The sequence below is a fragment of the Trichosurus vulpecula genome, chromosome 7 (assembly GCF_011100635.1).
Source record: "Trichosurus vulpecula isolate mTriVul1 chromosome 7, mTriVul1.pri, whole genome shotgun sequence".
In the NCBI taxonomy this organism is placed as follows: Eukaryota; Metazoa; Chordata; class Mammalia; order Diprotodontia; family Phalangeridae; genus Trichosurus; species Trichosurus vulpecula.
The window spans coordinates 962,028-978,835 of NC_050579.1; the positions used below are offsets into that span (position 1 = coordinate 962,028).

Here is a 16,808-nt window from a genome sequence, read left to right on the forward strand (position 1 = left end):
TTTACCATAATCAAAATTATCCATTTTGCATTTTGTAATGTTCTCTATCTCTTGTTGTGTCATGAATTCTTTGCTTTTCCATAAATCTGATAGGTAAACTATTCCTTGCTTTCCCAAATTTCTTATAGTATCAGCCTAAATCATGTACCCATTTTGACTTTATTTTGGTATATGGTGAGGCCAACAATTTCTTAATGGTTTGTCCTTCCTATTTTAAATAGAGCTTCTCCTGGTCCTTTACCCTTTTCTGTCTTCATTGGCCAAAGGGCTTTGCATTTATTAAGCTCCTACTATGTACAGGGTATGAGCGGCAGAATCAGTGAATCTGTCCCCAGGTATTTCTCCATACTGCTGTGAACCACACTCCCACCCCGGCCTGGGGAGGCAGGCAGTCCTCACCCACAGGAAGCTTCTGTTCTAATGGGGTATACAAGCATAGACAGAAACTATTTGGCCCAATCCAGGTGAGGAGTAGAGACACATACCAAGTAGTTACCACAGTGGGGAGTGTGGGGGTGAGGCGCCCACAGATGGGGCCCAGGGGACCCAGAGGAGAGGCATCACAAAGTGTCCAGAGCCCTGGCTCTGCCATCAGACAAGCTGAGTTCGAATCTCTTCTCAGCTGCTTCTTCTCCAGGCGACCTTGGGGCTGAGGAGTTGGAGGAGATGACCTCTGAAGCCCCTTCCAGCTCTGGGTCCTGGACAGTCTAGTGAGTCACAGGGGTGCCAGCTTATCGGGGTGGTGTCTTTGCAACTAAGGGTAAACAAGCTGACCTTTCACCTTCTCCCCTGGATCAGCTGTGGTCTCCTGTCAGGCACTGCCCAGCCTCCCATGCACTAGTGTGGCCTCAGGCTCAGGGAGGCTGAGGACCCTTCTTAATACAAAAGAGCTTCTTTCCTTCCCCCATGATAGTTTATTATTTTCAGTTGATTGAGAAAACAGAAGACGAAAATGACCTAATTAATTCATGTTTTTAACTGATTTATATTCTCTTCATCATGACATAAACACACATTTGGAAGATGACCCGTGTGTAAGACATCATTCCCTTTGCGGGAATCCCTCCCAGGGTCCCAAGGTTGGCAGCCACTCTCCAAGCCATTCTGGCCATGGGTGGTGGGTGTGGGTGCTCTGCTCCTGAGCGCCTCACCCCTACCCACCCCCCACGCCAATGTATGCTGGCAGGGACGCTGGTGGCCGCGTGGAGGTCGAAGGTCAGAATGCAGCCAGGCCGAAGAGCTTTTGGAGAGACTTTGAGGGCCTTAGACTGGACACGCCACTGGCCTCTGGACTTTGGTTTTCCTGACTATACTTAGCTCATTCCCTGTGGGTCTTTGTTAAGAAATGACTGGGCTCCTCCTTCTAAATGGAGTTCTTCCACTTACTCTAATAAATCTAGGAGGTGAATTGACAGAAACTTCAATTTGTCTGTGAGAAGAACTGCAGAAAACGGCTGCTTGTTATCTTCTCCCTGGCCTTTGCGGCCGAAACCGCCGGACGCTGCTCAGAGACTGAGACGACTAAAAATAGAACAGCAGCTCGCTTTGGGCAGCCCTGGGGTTGGGCGCTCTCTCCTTCACTGTCTAGGGGTGGGGGTGGGGACGGGGACGGGGACAAGGGGGTGAAAGAGAGAAAAGGGAGGAGGGAAAGAGGAAGAGAGAAAGGGGGAAGCGGAGGGGGAGGAAGAGGGGGAAAGAAAAAGAGGGGAGGGAGAGAGAGAGAGGAGGGGGGAGAGAGAGGGAGGAGAGACAGAGACAGAAGGAGGAGAGGAGGGGGAGAGAGAGAAGAAGGGGCAGAGAGTGGGGAGAGAGAGAGAAAGGAAGGGGGAAGCGGGGGGAGGGAGAGGAAGGATTCCTTTGGGTTAGTATTTCTATTTGCTTTTCTGTCCGAAATGTGTGTCTTTATTGTTTTGGGGGAGGGCAGGAGGATTTCTTTTTGTTGTTGTTGTTTTAAAAAAACACTTTGCTTTAAAGGAGCATATGCGCGCGCGCGCGTGTGTGTGTGTGTGTGTGTGTGTGTGTGTGTGTGTGTGTGTGTGTGTGAGAGAGAGAGAGAGAGAGAGAGAGAGAGGGAGTGTGTATGTGTGTGTGTATGTGTGTGAGAGAGAGAGAGAGAGAGAGAGAGAGAGAGAGAGAGTGTGTGTGTGTGTGTGTGTGTGTGTGTGTGTGTGTGTGACTGGAGCCAGCCCTGCAGAATTCAGGGGATGTCCTGTCCCGTTAGGAGGCCGCTGGGGCACAGGGAGCTCACCAGTCTGACCTGGGAGGAAGGGGAAGGAAGATGCCCACTTGCTGCACTCGTGTGCTGCATTTGCATGTGGTTCCCAGTGAAAGGCCAGCCTCCTTTTCCCAGCCTGTGCTTGTCCAGCCTGGGCTCCTGGGATCTGAGCCCAGCACTTCCTGTCTGACTTGGCCTTGCATTTCTGTTTCTTTCCTTTGGCGGAACAGTGAGGGGTTCTGTCGGCCTCGGAGCCAGGCCCGCCATCCAAAGAATATTTCCCAGGCTGTTTCTTCCTTGCTCATTGGAGGAGCCCCCTCAGGACTCTTGTTTCCTGGCCCTTGGGCAGGGCCTGGAAGAATGGCAGCCCAAGCTTCCAGGGGAAGGAGAGGATTCCTTGTTGGCCTGATGCTGTCCTGGTCTGGGGGGAGTTGCCCTTTTGACTCAGGGGCCTCCCCAACCCCATCTTTTTCAGCCCCACCTGGAGCCTCAGGCCCCCCTCCCACTGTCTTTTAAGGAGTATTGATGCTCACTTGGCAGGGTGGGGCTGGCAGCATCCCCAGTGAGGACCCCCAGCAGGATTAGGGGACACCCCAGGCTCAGATCCAGAATGCAGGGAGGTTGCAGTGTTGTCAGAAGAGCCCATGAACCAAAGGCTTTGCTTTGGGGGAAAGAGCAGACAGAACTAGGCCCGTTTGTGGGTGTGCAGGGAAGGACACCAGGGGCTGGAGGGAGCCTGCTTCTTGCTTGGTGACTTCGGCCCTCGGGGGAGGGGAGAAGCCCCCCACACACACACACTCCAGCTGCAGGTCAGTGACTGGAAAATGACAGGGCCTGGGCAGGAGCTGGTCCCGGGGAGGACCTTGGAAAAGAAATGTTTTCAAGTTGGTAGTGACACAGAGGCAGATGTAATTAGAGCGACACACGCTCCTTAGTTAGCAGTGGGGGGCACAGTAGATAGAATGCAGAAAGACCTGAGTTCAAATCCTGACTCAGATGCTTGCTAGCTGTGTGACCCTAGGTAAGTCACTTGGCCTATTCTACCCTTAGTTTCCTCATCTGGGAAGTGGGGCTGTTGTCTCTGAGGATTGTTGGGAGGATAACAGTGGCAGGTACTTTGCAGACCTTTAAGCCCTTGGGGAAGGTTAGCTCTGGTCTTGAAAGGGGCTTTTAAAAATCACCTGACCTCCAGCTCTTGGATGACTGGAGCCTTTCTGGTGGGTTGTTTTCTGGGTTTTTCATGCCTCTGTGAGTCAGTGTGATGGGAGAGCCACCCGGTCCTGCTCATTGCCTGAGGAGGTTCTGGTCCTTTTGGAGTCCCTGGATGGTTCTCTCACATTGTGGTTCAAAACCTCTGGGGCCCCCAGGCTCCTGGGGTACAATGAGCACAGGACGTTGGTCATTGGTAGGTAGAAGCTGACTTAACGAGCTTCTCTGGGGTCTCCCTTTTAGGAGTGGGGGCTCTGCTGACACTGGGGGTGGGGCTGGACCCCTTGGGCACATCCTCTGTCCGTTCTGGATGCCTGCCTTTGTTGGGCCTAATGGGATTCACAAGATGAAGGGAGATTGTGGATGGGCCTAAACATGGCTCATCTTTCTGTGCTGTGTACCCAGCGTATGAAGGAGCACTGGGGCGGGGGGGGGGGGGGGGGTGGCGTTGAGGAGACGTATCTGAGCAGGTCTGGAGCAGTGGACGGAGCACAGCCCTGGGATGGGGTAGCCAGCCAGAGATGGGCCAAGCAGAGCCGGAGAGCCCCAAATGCTGGCCGCTCGTGCAGGGTGGGGGACAGGATGCATCCCTCGGCGGGGGCAGTGACTCACAGACAGACCCTCCAACTTGTCCTCAGGCCTTGGGCTCACCATCAGGCTCCACCTTGTCAGGCCATGACGTTGGGCGTGGGCTTTTCAGGCATCTCCTTTCATCCAGCATCTTGGCAGAGTCCACCCGGGTTCTGCCCCCATGTGCCAGGTTCCTTCTGTCCTGGCCTGAAGGTGAACAAAGGGGAGAGGGTCCCTGGTTCTCCTTGGAGCCAAACCCTCATTCCCGCTTTGATGTTCTTTCTGGCTGGGCTGTGGAGGGAAGGGGTTAACAGGGTCCTTGGTAACGGGTGTTTGTTTTTTTCTGCTTCTAGACAATCATAAGAGAGGGGATGTTGATGAAGCAGACGAGTTCCTTCCAGCGCTGGAAGAGAAGGTACTTCAAACTTCGAGGACGGACCCTGTATTACGCAAAAACCGCCAAGGTGAGGAGACAGCGGCAGAGTGGGCATGGGGCTCAGTGATATCCACAGTCTGAATGTGACAGTGAGGCGAGGGAGCCCCCTCACACCTCCCCAGTGGTGCAGAGTGGGCATGGGGCTCAGTGATATCCACAGTCTGAGCGTGACAGTGAGGCGGGGGAGCCCCCTCCGCCACCCAGCAGGCAGATGGCATCCTTCCAGCAGAAAAGGCAGTGATTCCCAATGAGGGGCTTGGGCCACGATCTCGAGGATGACCTCAAGGTGGGCTTGTCATTCATTTACATTTTTTATTAAATGTCACACTTCCTTTTTCAAGGAGAAAAGAGAAAATAGTGTCACAGAACCACCAAACAACAGGATATTTAGCATTTGTAAAAAAAAAAAAATGCTGCGGATCACCAGCTTCTTTTGGGTTCTTTAAACTCCCTCTGGCATTTGTGGTGCCCTGGGCCGTCAGCATTTATGACGAGACTCAGGATTCCTGTGCCATTATTCACTGCCTGCGTGTGTGCGCGCCTGTGTGCCTCTATGTGTGTGTGTATGTGTGCCTCTGTGTGTGTGTGCTTGTGTGTGTGCCCACCTGTGTGCCTGTGCACATGTATGCCTGTGTGTGGGCATGCATGTGTGCCTATGTGTGTGCGTGTGTGTGTGCCTGTGTGCCTCTGTGTGCCTGTGCATATGTATATGTGCCTGTGCACGCGTGTGTTGTGTGTGTGCGCCTGTTTGTGTGTGCGCACATGTGCCTGTTTGTGCGCATATGTGTGTTTACATGTGTGTGCATGTGTTTTGTGTTCCTGTGCGTTTGTGTGTGTGCGCGTGTGCCTGTTTGTGCAAGCACATGCATGTGTGTGTGTGTGTGTGTGTGCCTGTGTGTGCCAGAGGATGGGTAGAGGGGTATACTAGAAAGGGCTCTCTCTTTGGTTCCAGCAGCTGCTTGGAATGGGAGAAGAAAGGCTTGTTCAGCCCCCTGTTGCCCCCTCCCTTGATAAGGACCTTGGGCCAGAAGAAGGAAGCCATGAGAAAAGCCAAGCCAAGTCTCTGTCGACATTGAGCAAGGCTCTTGTGAGGGCCTTTTTCCTTCCTCTCCTGGGCCTCTGCCATGTTTCATTCTCTGTCCTCATGGTGCAAGGCCCTGGTTTCTCTTCCAGGGTGGACTATGAGGTCTTGGGCCACAGGGACCTGCTCCCATAGGGCCTGCCTAGCCCAGCAGTGCAGGCTGTGCTGGGCCAGGTCTTGGGAGGCCACACCCAAACAGGGATCCTTCTGCCACATACGTGCTGTTTCAAGGCTCTGGGGAGGGGGCTTCTTCCCCTTTGGAATTGCTCTGTTGGGCACAGCTCTTCCTTCCATGGAAGCTAAAAGAGCCACATCCTCCCATCACTCCTAGTTCCAACCTCTGCGGACAGACAGAGCCAGTCTCCTCCCCGCTCAGATACTTAAAACAGGCCTCCTCTTCTGGCTGAACACCCCCATTCCTTCAGCAGTCTTCCCGTGGCAGGCTTTCAGGGGCCCGAGTCCTGGCCTCTGGGCTCTGGACGCTCTTCGGGTGAGAATGGTGGCGGCCGTAGTCATAGTCATGGCCATAAGCACAGCCAGCGACATTGGTAGCGTGCCTTATGGTCTGCGGAGGGTCTTCCGAATCGAGTATGGGCTTCCGACAAAAGGAGAATCTAGCAGGACTCTGACTCGCCGTCCTGCCCCTGCACCACTCCGGTCTGTTAATGGCACACGTGTGCAGCAGTTCGTAGCAAGCTCAAAGGACCCAGCAAACCTCTGCCTCTAGCCATGACTCTGCCCCACTTCCAGATGGGCGAGTCCGAGCCTGAGCCTTTCCATTTGTCCCCAGCCAGTTCCACCTTATCCAGTAAGTGTTCTGGCCTGTTAATACGGTTTCAGTTGGGCTCCTTTTTGCAGATTGATTTTCTGCATTTTCTTCTGTTGTGGGCTAAGTCACAGCATGGAGCAACAGTGCCAGGGCACTTCACCATGGAGCCTTGTTTTTGATGGAAGCTGGCGGGGGCGGGGGGGTTTTGGCCCCCCAGTGACTGGTGGGGATTTCTGAGGGAGGAGAGCAGAAGAGAGCTCAAGGGTCACTGCTGCTTAATAACTGAACTGAGAAAGAGCCGTGCTGCAGTTGGATGCTGCACTCCTCTTTGCCTCCATTTTCCCAGGCTCAGATGTCACCGAATTGAGCGGAGGGACCTTTGAAAAGCTGGCTCCACTTGACAAATCAGAACCTAAAATTCATATCATGCATTTAAAGTTGGAAGGGACCCTCGAGGTTATCTAGACCAGAGGTGCCAAACTCATGGCAGCGCACCGGGCCATACCAACACGTCCTTGGGAAACGCTTAACAAGATAGCTAAGAATACAGTACGCCAGAGAACACTGATTTCTGAGTCAGCCTGTGGCCAGGGTGGGGGGGGTGGTCCCTTTGTCTTTGAATTTAATTGAGGTACATTTAGAGAATAGCAGGGCATCTCCTTGGCCACTACCGCTCTCAGCCGGCTCCCAGTTTTCTCCATGACAAGCCTGGCGATTTGGCTGTTAGTAGCCCCCAGGGGGAAGTGCCTCGGTGGCCCCAGAGCATTCCTGGAACCGTTCGTGTGAGTTGTGTCCTTTTGAAGAGAAAAGCATAGGGTGTACCTGGCTTGTTGGGTGTTGGAACTCAGGACTTCTGTCTTTTTTCTTTCCAGTCGATCATTTTTGATGAAGTGGATCTAACCGACGCGAGCGTGGCTGAATCTAGTACCAAAAATGTCAACAACAGTTTCACGGTAAGCTTCCTTGTCTGCCTCCTTCTTCGTGTCTTCTGTCATCTCCAGTGAGCCTTTGGAGTCACCTGGTGCTTTTACAGGCTCTGCCTTCTGGTAGAACGATCAGTGGTGAATTGTGGTGGATTCTCAAAAGAAACGTATGGCGGTGGAGCCCTAGGGACGCAGCAGAGGTGAGAGGAGGAGGAGCAGCCCGGGCTGGTGTTTGTAGTGTCTCAGAGGCAGTGTGGCAGCAGTGGGGGGCATCCCCTGCCCCCCTGGGGTCATTGCCTCAGCTAAGGACTCGCCAGCTCTCATCTCCCGAGTCACCAGTTTGCTCTTTGCTCTCAAGTTCCCCCTGCTGATGGAGTAATCAGTGTTTGATCTTCAGAACTTCTTCTTTTGTTCTTGTTATGGAAGTGTCATTTGTTAATTGCCTAGTTTTTAGACCACCTGCATGCCCGGGTCCTCTCTTTAGTCCTCTCTTTTTTAACCTATGTTTAAAACAGGGAGAGAAGCCTTCCCCGAGACCTGCTGGAGCCGCCTGCCGTCCGCCTGGTTTCACTTGTTGTTGGATCACTCCGTCTCCACTCACTTTTCTGCCTTTTGTTCACATTTCCTTCACTGAAGACTGTGTTTACGGCATCACGGCATCATGGCCTATAAATGCGCTGTGATTTTCTTGCTTTGGATTCTCGAGGCCCCAGCGCGGTGCCTTTGTTAGCAAAGGTAACTGGTGACTCCCAAGAACGAACCTGGTCTTTAATGCTGACCTTCGGAGCCACCCGGTCCTGGGGGCTCAGCTGCGGCTCTTCTGTCCCTCTGTCAGGTCTCCAGTTTCCTTCTTTCTCTTTCTGTTCTGCCGATTGGTTTCTGAAGGAGAAATGTGACAGCGGCCTCTGGTTATTGGCTGCTCTGTCTTTCACTTTTCCAGTGCCTGGCTCTGGGCACAGACATAGTTAGTACTGATGGGATTTCATTGTCTGTGGAGCCTTAAAGCAGCCTGTGGTGTTCCTGTTGTCTCTCTCGACCTCATGTGTGTTTGTGGAAGCCTTCTCTGAAAGGATGATGGCAACTCTTGCTTTTTTTAATTTGCCTGAAACATGATACTTTCTGGAAGGAACATTAGAGGACATTTAGTCCAGTCCCTGCATTTCACACATGAAGAAACCAAGGCTCAGGGAAGTTGTGACAAGGCTCAGGTTGTCAATGGCTGGGGTGAGATTTGAACCTGAGGCCTCTGACTCTTGGTCTCGTGTTTCCCCTGTGGATCCTGCAGCCCCTCTTAGGTGGCGTGTTTCTCGTATGCAGCAAACTGTTGGGCTCCGTTCTGTGATCTGTTCTGCTTTTCATTTCGGTTTTGTTGGCAAGGTTAGTCAGTTAGCATTCACAGTTACCATTAAATTTCTTTCCCTCCATCAAATTTGCTTCTATTTTTTGGTGTGCCCCAGGTACTCAGAGTTTGTTTTGCATTCGGCAGTCTGGTTACAGACCTCTCCCAGAGACAACCTACTCCCTCGCTCAGCCCAAGCCCAGATTCCTTGGTCCAACTTGTGTTCTTTCTTTTTTCAAAATGCTTCTCTTGTGTGTCACAGAAAAGCCTGTAGCCGCCTCACCCCTTTCAGCCCCTTTCCATCATCTCACCTCTTTGTTTGAATGACCTTCATCTGTGGCACTCCATTCTAAGAAATAGCCATTCCATTTTTGTCTCTTTCCTCCTATTTTCTTCTTGTAGTAAAGTCTGAGATCCAATCCCCTTTCTTGAGCTTTGCCTCCACATATTCTCTCCTTGTTCTTTTAGTGCCTGGCACACATAGTAAGACTTCTAAAAGAATGTAGCTTTGTTTCCTCCTTTACTCAGCCTAGATTAGAGCATGGTTTGGACAACTGCCTTCCACACTCTTTGTTTTGAAATTAAATTTTATTTTTTTAATTGTTCATTTATTTTCTCTCTCTCCCACCACTAAAGAAAAACAAAGAAAAACAAAATCCTTCTAACAAGTAAACATATTTTAGAAAAACAAATTCTCGCATTGGCCTTGTCTAAAAAAATAAATCTGTCTCATTCTGCCCTCTTGAGTTCATCACATTTGTCAGGATGTGGGGAGCATGCTTCATCTGTCCTCTAGAATCGGAGCTGATCATTGTGTTGAGCAGAATTCTTCAATCTTTCAAAGTTGTTTGTCTTTATTACATTGTTGTAGTATAAATAATTCCCCTGGTTCTGCTCTCTTCACTCTGCAACAGTTTATGCAGCTCTTCCCAGGTTCCTCGGAAGCCATCTGTTCTGTCTTTTCTTAGAGTTCAGTCCCTTTCTGTTCCATTAATATTCCAGAATTTGTTTCTATATGCTCCAGTGGATGGCTGCACCAGTTTACAGCTCCACCAGCGTATTCACGTACCTGTTTTCCACAGTCCCTCCAGTATTGGTCATTTTCCTTTTTTATGGACTGACAGTCTCCTAGATGTGCAGTGGCAGCCCAAAATGACTGGTGGTTTGGGGCACAGGGCCACCGTCATCCAGGATCTTTCTTCCAGAAACGGCTTGTTCATGTTATTTGACCATTTGCCAATTATTCACCCCCTATTGGTGCAGAAGTCAGTTCTTTACACAGGGAGAGGACAGCGAGCTGGTTAGTGGAGGAGAAGGATGCTGGCTCAGTTATCAAAGAACCCAGCTGCATCACACAAACCACTCAGGACCCCAGCCTCCCAGCTGAGAAATCAGAGATGCTTCTCTCTCCTGGTTCCTTCAAGCCTCTAGAATAATTCCTGTTTATGGGTTTTTCCCATTAGTGTTTTCTCTGGTTTTCTCTTAATAGCCATCAGACAAAGGGAGATTACTCTCTCTCGATTGTTTTTATTTTCTTTTTAAATTAATGGCCATTTATTTTCTCTTCCATCTCCTGCTTTCCTCCCTCTCAAGTTGATGAATCTCATATAGATTGAAGCCCAAGCCCCCATATCCAGGTCCCTGTGCTCTGCCGACAGACACTCTTGCAGTTTTCCACCTAGGGCATAAGGGAGCCAGAAATGTAGCCAGGCACACAGGAAAACAGCAGATTGAATGTTTCCTGACTGGCCTTGAAGCTGCTGGGGCTGCTCACCATGTGGCCGGCACACTGCAGGGTTTGGTGTTGACTATCGGGAGCAGCAGGTTTGGGAGGCAGGTGATTCTACTTGATTGCCCCAAGAGTCTCAGCAAGGCTCTGGAGAGCAAAATTTATGTATAATTTCAGAGGTTTTTGTTTAATTTGCATTTGGAGTTTGTAGGACATAGGTTTTTTAAAAAAGGACTTGGCCTCTTAAAACACCGTGAGAATGTGCTTCCATCAGAGGCAGATTTCATCATGGCTGGTGATGTGACCATCGTCCAAGCCCGTCCCTCTCGGAGCCCCTTTCTCCCTTCCACCCCCCTGGTGCTTTCCCCACTGGCACATGTGCTGCCCACCTGTCATCCCTCTTGCTGCCCAAGAGCCACCCGCGCTGCTTCCTTTCAGACCCTTCCACGCTGGCATCTCTCCTTACATCCTGCAGCCTCTCACTCCCTGTGCCCCCTTCCATGCACGGAAGGACGTACATACAGGAAGCAGACAAATGGTGAGGGCAGGGCCCAGTGTAGAGAGCAGCAGCTGCCGCTGGCAAGCTCCTCTGACATCTCTGGGGCCGCCTTTTAATGACCATTAATCACCACAGCCATAGGATGTCTGCTAGTTTCCTCTCCTTTAAGGCAGAAAACCTGCTCCATGGACTTGAGTTTGTTTTCACCTTTCCTTCAAGAAGCTTGTCTTAGTGCCTGTGAGAAAATGTTCCGTGGCCCAAAAGGAGGGAGCGTGTGTGGCCTTCTGCTCATGGGGCTGACCAGGAAGTGGTGAGGTCAGTTAGTTTGTCCCCTGCCTTGCAGTCAGTCCTGTTAGTGGCGGCTTCGTCCTGACCACTCCCTGAAGGGGACACAGGACTCTCTCCTGGCATGTCAAATGATGGTCAGACTCTTTGGCCGCTGTTGGCATTTAGCAGACGAGGCCCCTGTTTTATCATCATTGCCAAGTTTGCTGCTGAGGAAACGGGAGAGAGCGACAGGAGCATTTGGTTTTGGGGTATGTCACCTGGGGGAGTTGGTGAGCTTGTGATCAGCCAAGGCCCCCCAGTCAGGCACAGACACCTCATCTGCTCGATTGAATGCTTCATTAATCCATTACACTCCTTCCTTAACCAACTAGGTCTCTCTCCTTGCTGTATAAAAATCATAACGAGTGATACAGTGAAACTTCCATTCAGAGGGGGTCGATATTACTCAGCTTGTATGTTCATTCCTTAATGTTTCATTAAGGAAAAGAACAAAATGGATTGACTGAGTTTCTCCTACATTCCTTCCTCTCTCCCCTCCCAGAGAACTAGCCCATAGAACAAAAAAAATTTTAAAGAAAAAGAAGAATTTTTTTTTAAATCAACAAAATAGAAAAAGCCAGAAACTGTCTGCAGCGTCCCAGGCCCTCATCCCAGACCTGGGCCCTCATCCCAGGTCCAAACCCTCGTTCCAGGCCCTTGTCCCAGGCTCTCATCCCAGGTCTGAATCCTAATCCCAGGCCTGGGACTTCCTATACCCCCTCCACCTTGGAGAGAAATGGGGGCAAGTCTCTTCTCCAAACCCTGGGGGCCAGGATCATTCTTTCCAATTCTGCAATGTTCACTTTGAAAAAGGAAGATGTTTTCATTATTTATTTATTTAATAGTTTAGTTTTCAGCATTAATTTTCGTAAGAGTTTGAATTACAAATATTCTCCCCATTTCAACCTTCCCCCCCACTCCAAGATGGCATATATTCTGATTGCCCCGTTCCCTAGTCAGCCCTCCCTTCTGTCACCTCACTCCCCCCATCCCCTTTTCCCTTACTTTCTTGTAGGGCAAGATAGATTTCTATGCCCCATTGCCTGTATATCTTATTTCCTAGTTGCATGCAAAAACTTTTTTTTGAACATCTGCTTTTGAAACTTTAAGTTCCAAATTCTCTTCCCTCTTCCCTCCCCACCCACCCTCCCTAAGAAGGCAAGCAATTCAACATAGGCCACATGTATATCATTATGCAAAACTCTTCCACAATACTCACGTTGTAAAAGACTAACTATATTTTGCTCCTTCCTATCCTATCCCCCTTTATCCAATTTTCTCCCTTTACCCTGTCCCTTTTCAAAAGTGTTTGCTTTTGATTACCTCCTCCCCTATCTGCCCTCTATTCTATTCTCCCACCCTTTTTATCTCCTTCCTCCTTCTTTCCTGTGGGGTAAGATACCCAATTGAGTGTGTATGTTATTCCTTCCTTGGGTCAAATCTGGTGAGAGGAAGATTCACTCATTCCCCCTCACCTGCCCCCTCTTCCCTCCCAAAAGAACTGATTTTTCTTGCCACTTTTATGCGAGATAATTTACCCCATTCTATCTCTCCCTTTCTCCCTCTCTCAATATATTCCTCTCTCATCCCTTCATTTGATTTTATTTTTTTAGATATCATCCCTTCATATTCAGCTCAACCTGTGCCCTCTGTGATACATATAAATATATATATATGCGTATATATATGCGTATATATATGTATACACACACACACACACACATATTCCCTTCAGCTATCCTGATACTGAGGTCTCATGAATTATACACACCATCTGTCCATGTAGGAATGTAAACAAAACAGTTCAACTTTAGTAAGTCCCTTGTGGTTTCTCTTTCTTGTTTACCTTTTCATGCTTCTCTTGAATCTTGTGTTTGAAAGTCAAATTTTCTATTCAGCTCTGGTCTTTTCACTGAGAAAGCTTGAAAGTCCTCTATTTTATTGAAAATCCATATTTTGCCTTGGAGCATGATACTCAGTTTTGCTGGATAGGTGATTCTTGGTTTTAATCCTAGCTCCATTGACCTCTGGAATATCATATTCCAAGCCCTTTAATCCCTTAATGTAGAAGCTGCTACATCTTGTGTTATTCTGATTGTGTTTCTATAGTACTCAAATTGTTTCTTTCTGGCTGCTTGTGGTATTTTCTCCTTGATCTGGGAGCTCTGGAATTTGGTGACAATATTTCTAGGAGTTTTCTTTTTGGGATCTTGTTTCAGGAGGCGATCTGTGGATTCTTTCAATTTCTATTTTACCCTCTGACTCTAGAATATCAGGGCAGTTCTCCTTGAAAATTTCTTGAAAGATGATATCTAGGCTCTTTTTTTGATCATGGCTTTGAGGTAGTCCAGTAAGTTTAAATTATCTCTCCTGGATCTATTTTCCAGGTCAATGGATTTTCCAATGAGATATTTCATATTGTCTTCCACTTTTTCATTCCTTTGGTTCTGTTTTATAATATTGTATGGGACAGAATTTTTAAAATAATAGGAGAGACATCTTTAAGAGAAACAAAGTAAATTTATTATACAAACCTTGCAAGACTTGGGCACACCTCCATAAGGGAGGAGGCAAGGTAAAAGAGAACCTTCCTTAATTTATAGTCTTAATGAAGAAGATTCCCACCCACCTCTATCCCTTCTCACCATTGGCTGGGGTGGGTGGGCTTTACAGTCTAGGCTCGAAAACTACACAGAGGACCAAGATTGATCCAGTTCGTCCAGGTTTTTCCCTATCAGAACTCAACCGCCAGGGTGGCGTCTGAAAGTCTAGAAGGAGAAATGGGATGGGGGAAGGAGAGACTCTTCCCAGACCAGAGAACAAATAGCTCACAGGAAGTTCATTATCTTCTAATATCTGAGAGAGAGAGGGGGAAGGGCATGCCTTCCCAAAATTACAAGGCCAAATCCCAGAACCTCTCCATTAGACATACCCTGTGAAGTCTTCACAATTATCCACCCCATACAATATCTTGATTTGTCATAAAGTCACTATCTTCCACTTGGTCCAATCTAATTTTTAAGGTAGTATTTTCTTCAGTGGTCTTTTGGACCTCCTTTTCCATTTGGCTAATTCTGCCTTTCAAGGCAGTCTTCTCCTCATTGGCTTTTCGGAGCTCTTTTGTCATTTGAGTTAGTCTATTTTTTAAGATGTTATTTTCTTCAGTATTTTTTGGGGGTCCCTTTTAGCAAGTCATTGACTTGTTTTTCATGGTTTTCTTGCATCATTCTCATTTCTCTTCCCAGTTTTTCCTCTACTTCTCTAATTTGCTTTTCCAAATCCTTTTTGAGCTCTTCCATTGCCTGAGACCAGTTCGTGTTTTTTTTTGGAGGCTTTTGAGTTAGGCTCTTTGACTTTGTTGACTTCTTCTGGCTGAATGTTTTGGTCTTCTTTGTCACCAAAGAAAGATTCCAAAGTCTGAGTCTGAATCTGAGTCCTTTTTCGCTGCCTGGCCATGTTCCCAGCCAACTACTTGACCCTTGAGTTTTTCGTCAGGGTATGACTGCTTGTAGAGTAGAGAGTACTTTGTCTCAAGCTTGAGGGCTTGAGCTATTTCTACACAGCAAGCTCTGCCACACCAAGCACTTCTCCTCCCCCAAGAACCACCAACCCTGACCATGACTCAGATTTTAAGCAGGCTCTGCACTCCTGCTCTGATCCGCCACTCAATTCCTCCCACCAGGTGGGCCTGGGGCCGGAAGCAACTGCAGCTGTAGTTCTGTGGCTGCACCACCTCTGCTGCCCCCGGGGCAGTGGCCTAACTGAGTACTCCTTTCACTCTGTCCCCTGCAGCTTTTCCCACTAACCTTCTCTGTTGTCTTTGGTGTTTGTGGGTTAAGTCTGGTAACTGCCACAGCTCACTGATTCAGGGTGCTAGGGCCTGTTCTGTCCAGCTCCTGGTCTGGTTGGTCCCGGTGCAGCCCCACTGGGCTCTGTTCCGTGCCACCCCTAGCTCCGTGCGTGATAGACCTTACCCAGCAACCATCCAGGCTGTCCTGGGCTGGAACCCTGCTTCCCTCTGCTATTTTGTGGGTTCTGCAGATCTAGAATTTGTTCAGAGCCATTTTTTATTTGTGTTTGAAGGGTGCTGGGGGAGAGCCCTAGGCAAGTCCCTGCTTTCCAGCCACCATCTTGGCTCCGCCCCCCCCAAAAAGGAAGATGTTTCTACTGATATCCAGGATTTTTTACATTCCCCATAGTTTCCCCCAATCTCCCTCCTTTTCCCCCTGCCAGAGAGCCATCTCATATGACAAAGAAACTTTTCAAGAAAAGGAAGAGGGAAAAAATAGCAAAATTGATCAGGGACGGGGCAGGCTTCAAAGGCCAAACAAATACACCTTTGTATTGACTCCCAGAGGCCGTAGGAGCTCCTGCGTGTATTGGGCAGGGGATAGTCTATGCTTTAGGACAGTCACTGAGCAGCCCTGTCACCACCCCTCTCTGTCCAGGAGAGCCAGCAGGCCATCCGGCTCTCCTCCCCTGCCCACCTGCACATGGCCCCCTCGCTGGACCCGAGGCCTCATCCTGCCCAGGGTGGTGACTCGGCACTAGGCATGTCTCGGTCTCCTAGAAGGGACAAAATAGGAAACTTGGTGTTCTTGGCTGCCCAGGCTCCTCTGGCTGCCAGACATCTCAGGGGACGTCAGGATGCCCAGAGTTTTTGTCAGAGTCAGAGTAGGAAAGAGGGCGTCAGGAGGACCTCCGAATGCTTCTAAAAGGAAGGCCCGGCCAGGGAAGGACCCGGGAGAGCTGAGCACAGGAGATGTCATAGAGAAGGAAGGGGAGTGAACAGAAGAAAAGAGATATGTGTGGTAAGGTTGAGGGAAGGGGGTACAGTGCGAACCCTCATTCTGCAATCAGGTGGTTGTCATTGAGTCGTTTCAGTCATGTTTGACTCTTTGTGGCCCCATTTGGGGCTTTCTTGGCAGAGATCCTGAAGAGATTTGCCCTTTCCTTCTCCAACTTATTTGACAGATCAGGAAACTGAGGCAAGCAGGGTGATGCAACTTGCCCAGGGTCATATACCTGGTAAATGTCTGAGGCTGGACTTGAACTCATGAAAATGAGTCTTCCTGATTCCAGTCCTGGCACTCTCTCCCCTGTGCCACATAGCTGCCCTGGAATCAGAGGACCTGGGTTCAAATCCTGACTTTGACCCTACCTGTGTGACTACATTTAATCCTGTTACCTCCCTGCTTCTGTAAAATTGAGGGTGTTGAGGGATGGCCTGAGGAGTCTTTTCCAGCCTCTAGGTGCACAGTCCTTTGATGATGTGAAGAGAATTTAAATTTGATCTGCTTCATCACTCTGGGCTGGGGCACTTCTCATGGTGCACAGCCTTTGGTCTCATCCTGCTGAGTCCCCTGAAGAGGACCAGCCCGGGATCGTGGGAGCCGCCCTCCCTCACCCGCACAGGCACATGTAGAGATGTCTCATTCACTACTTCTCTTTTTCATATCCTCTTTGGCAAAGGCCTGAGTGTGGACAGCCAAAGAAAGTCAGGAGAGAGGGGAGGGGGAGGAGGAGAAGGGGGAGGAAGAGCAGTGGGACGGGGAGGAGTCCTTAGGCTTGTCCGAGGGCAGCTTGCAAGGGAGGCCAGGCTCAGTTTGGGGGAGCAGAAGAAGGATTTCCATTTTGAATGGAAAGGGCAGACTGAGCTGTCAGAGGCTCAGCTAGAGGGCAGCAGCTGCCTGGGTCCGGGGGCCTTGCCA

At 49.5% G+C, this 16,808-nt stretch overlaps 1 protein-coding gene across 4 annotated transcripts in view; it reads left to right on the plus strand.

Moving 5' to 3' along the window:
• DGKD (diacylglycerol kinase delta) overlaps window positions 1-16,808 on the plus strand; it is a 113,261-nt gene that overhangs the window by 20,579 nt on the left and 75,874 nt on the right. For 3 of the 4 annotated variants that reach the window (XM_036767347.1, XM_036767346.1, XM_036767342.1), the window contains exons 2-3: window positions 4,348-4,458; window positions 7,153-7,233. In XM_036767347.1, the coding sequence (XP_036623242.1) occupies window positions 4,366-4,458; window positions 7,153-7,233 (174 nt within the window). In that variant the 5' untranslated portion in view covers window positions 4,348-4,365. Of the gene's footprint in view, window positions 1-1,364; window positions 1,561-4,347; window positions 4,459-7,152; window positions 7,234-16,808 lie in introns of those variants that run through there. The other variant, XM_036767340.1, reaches the window with a different exon arrangement.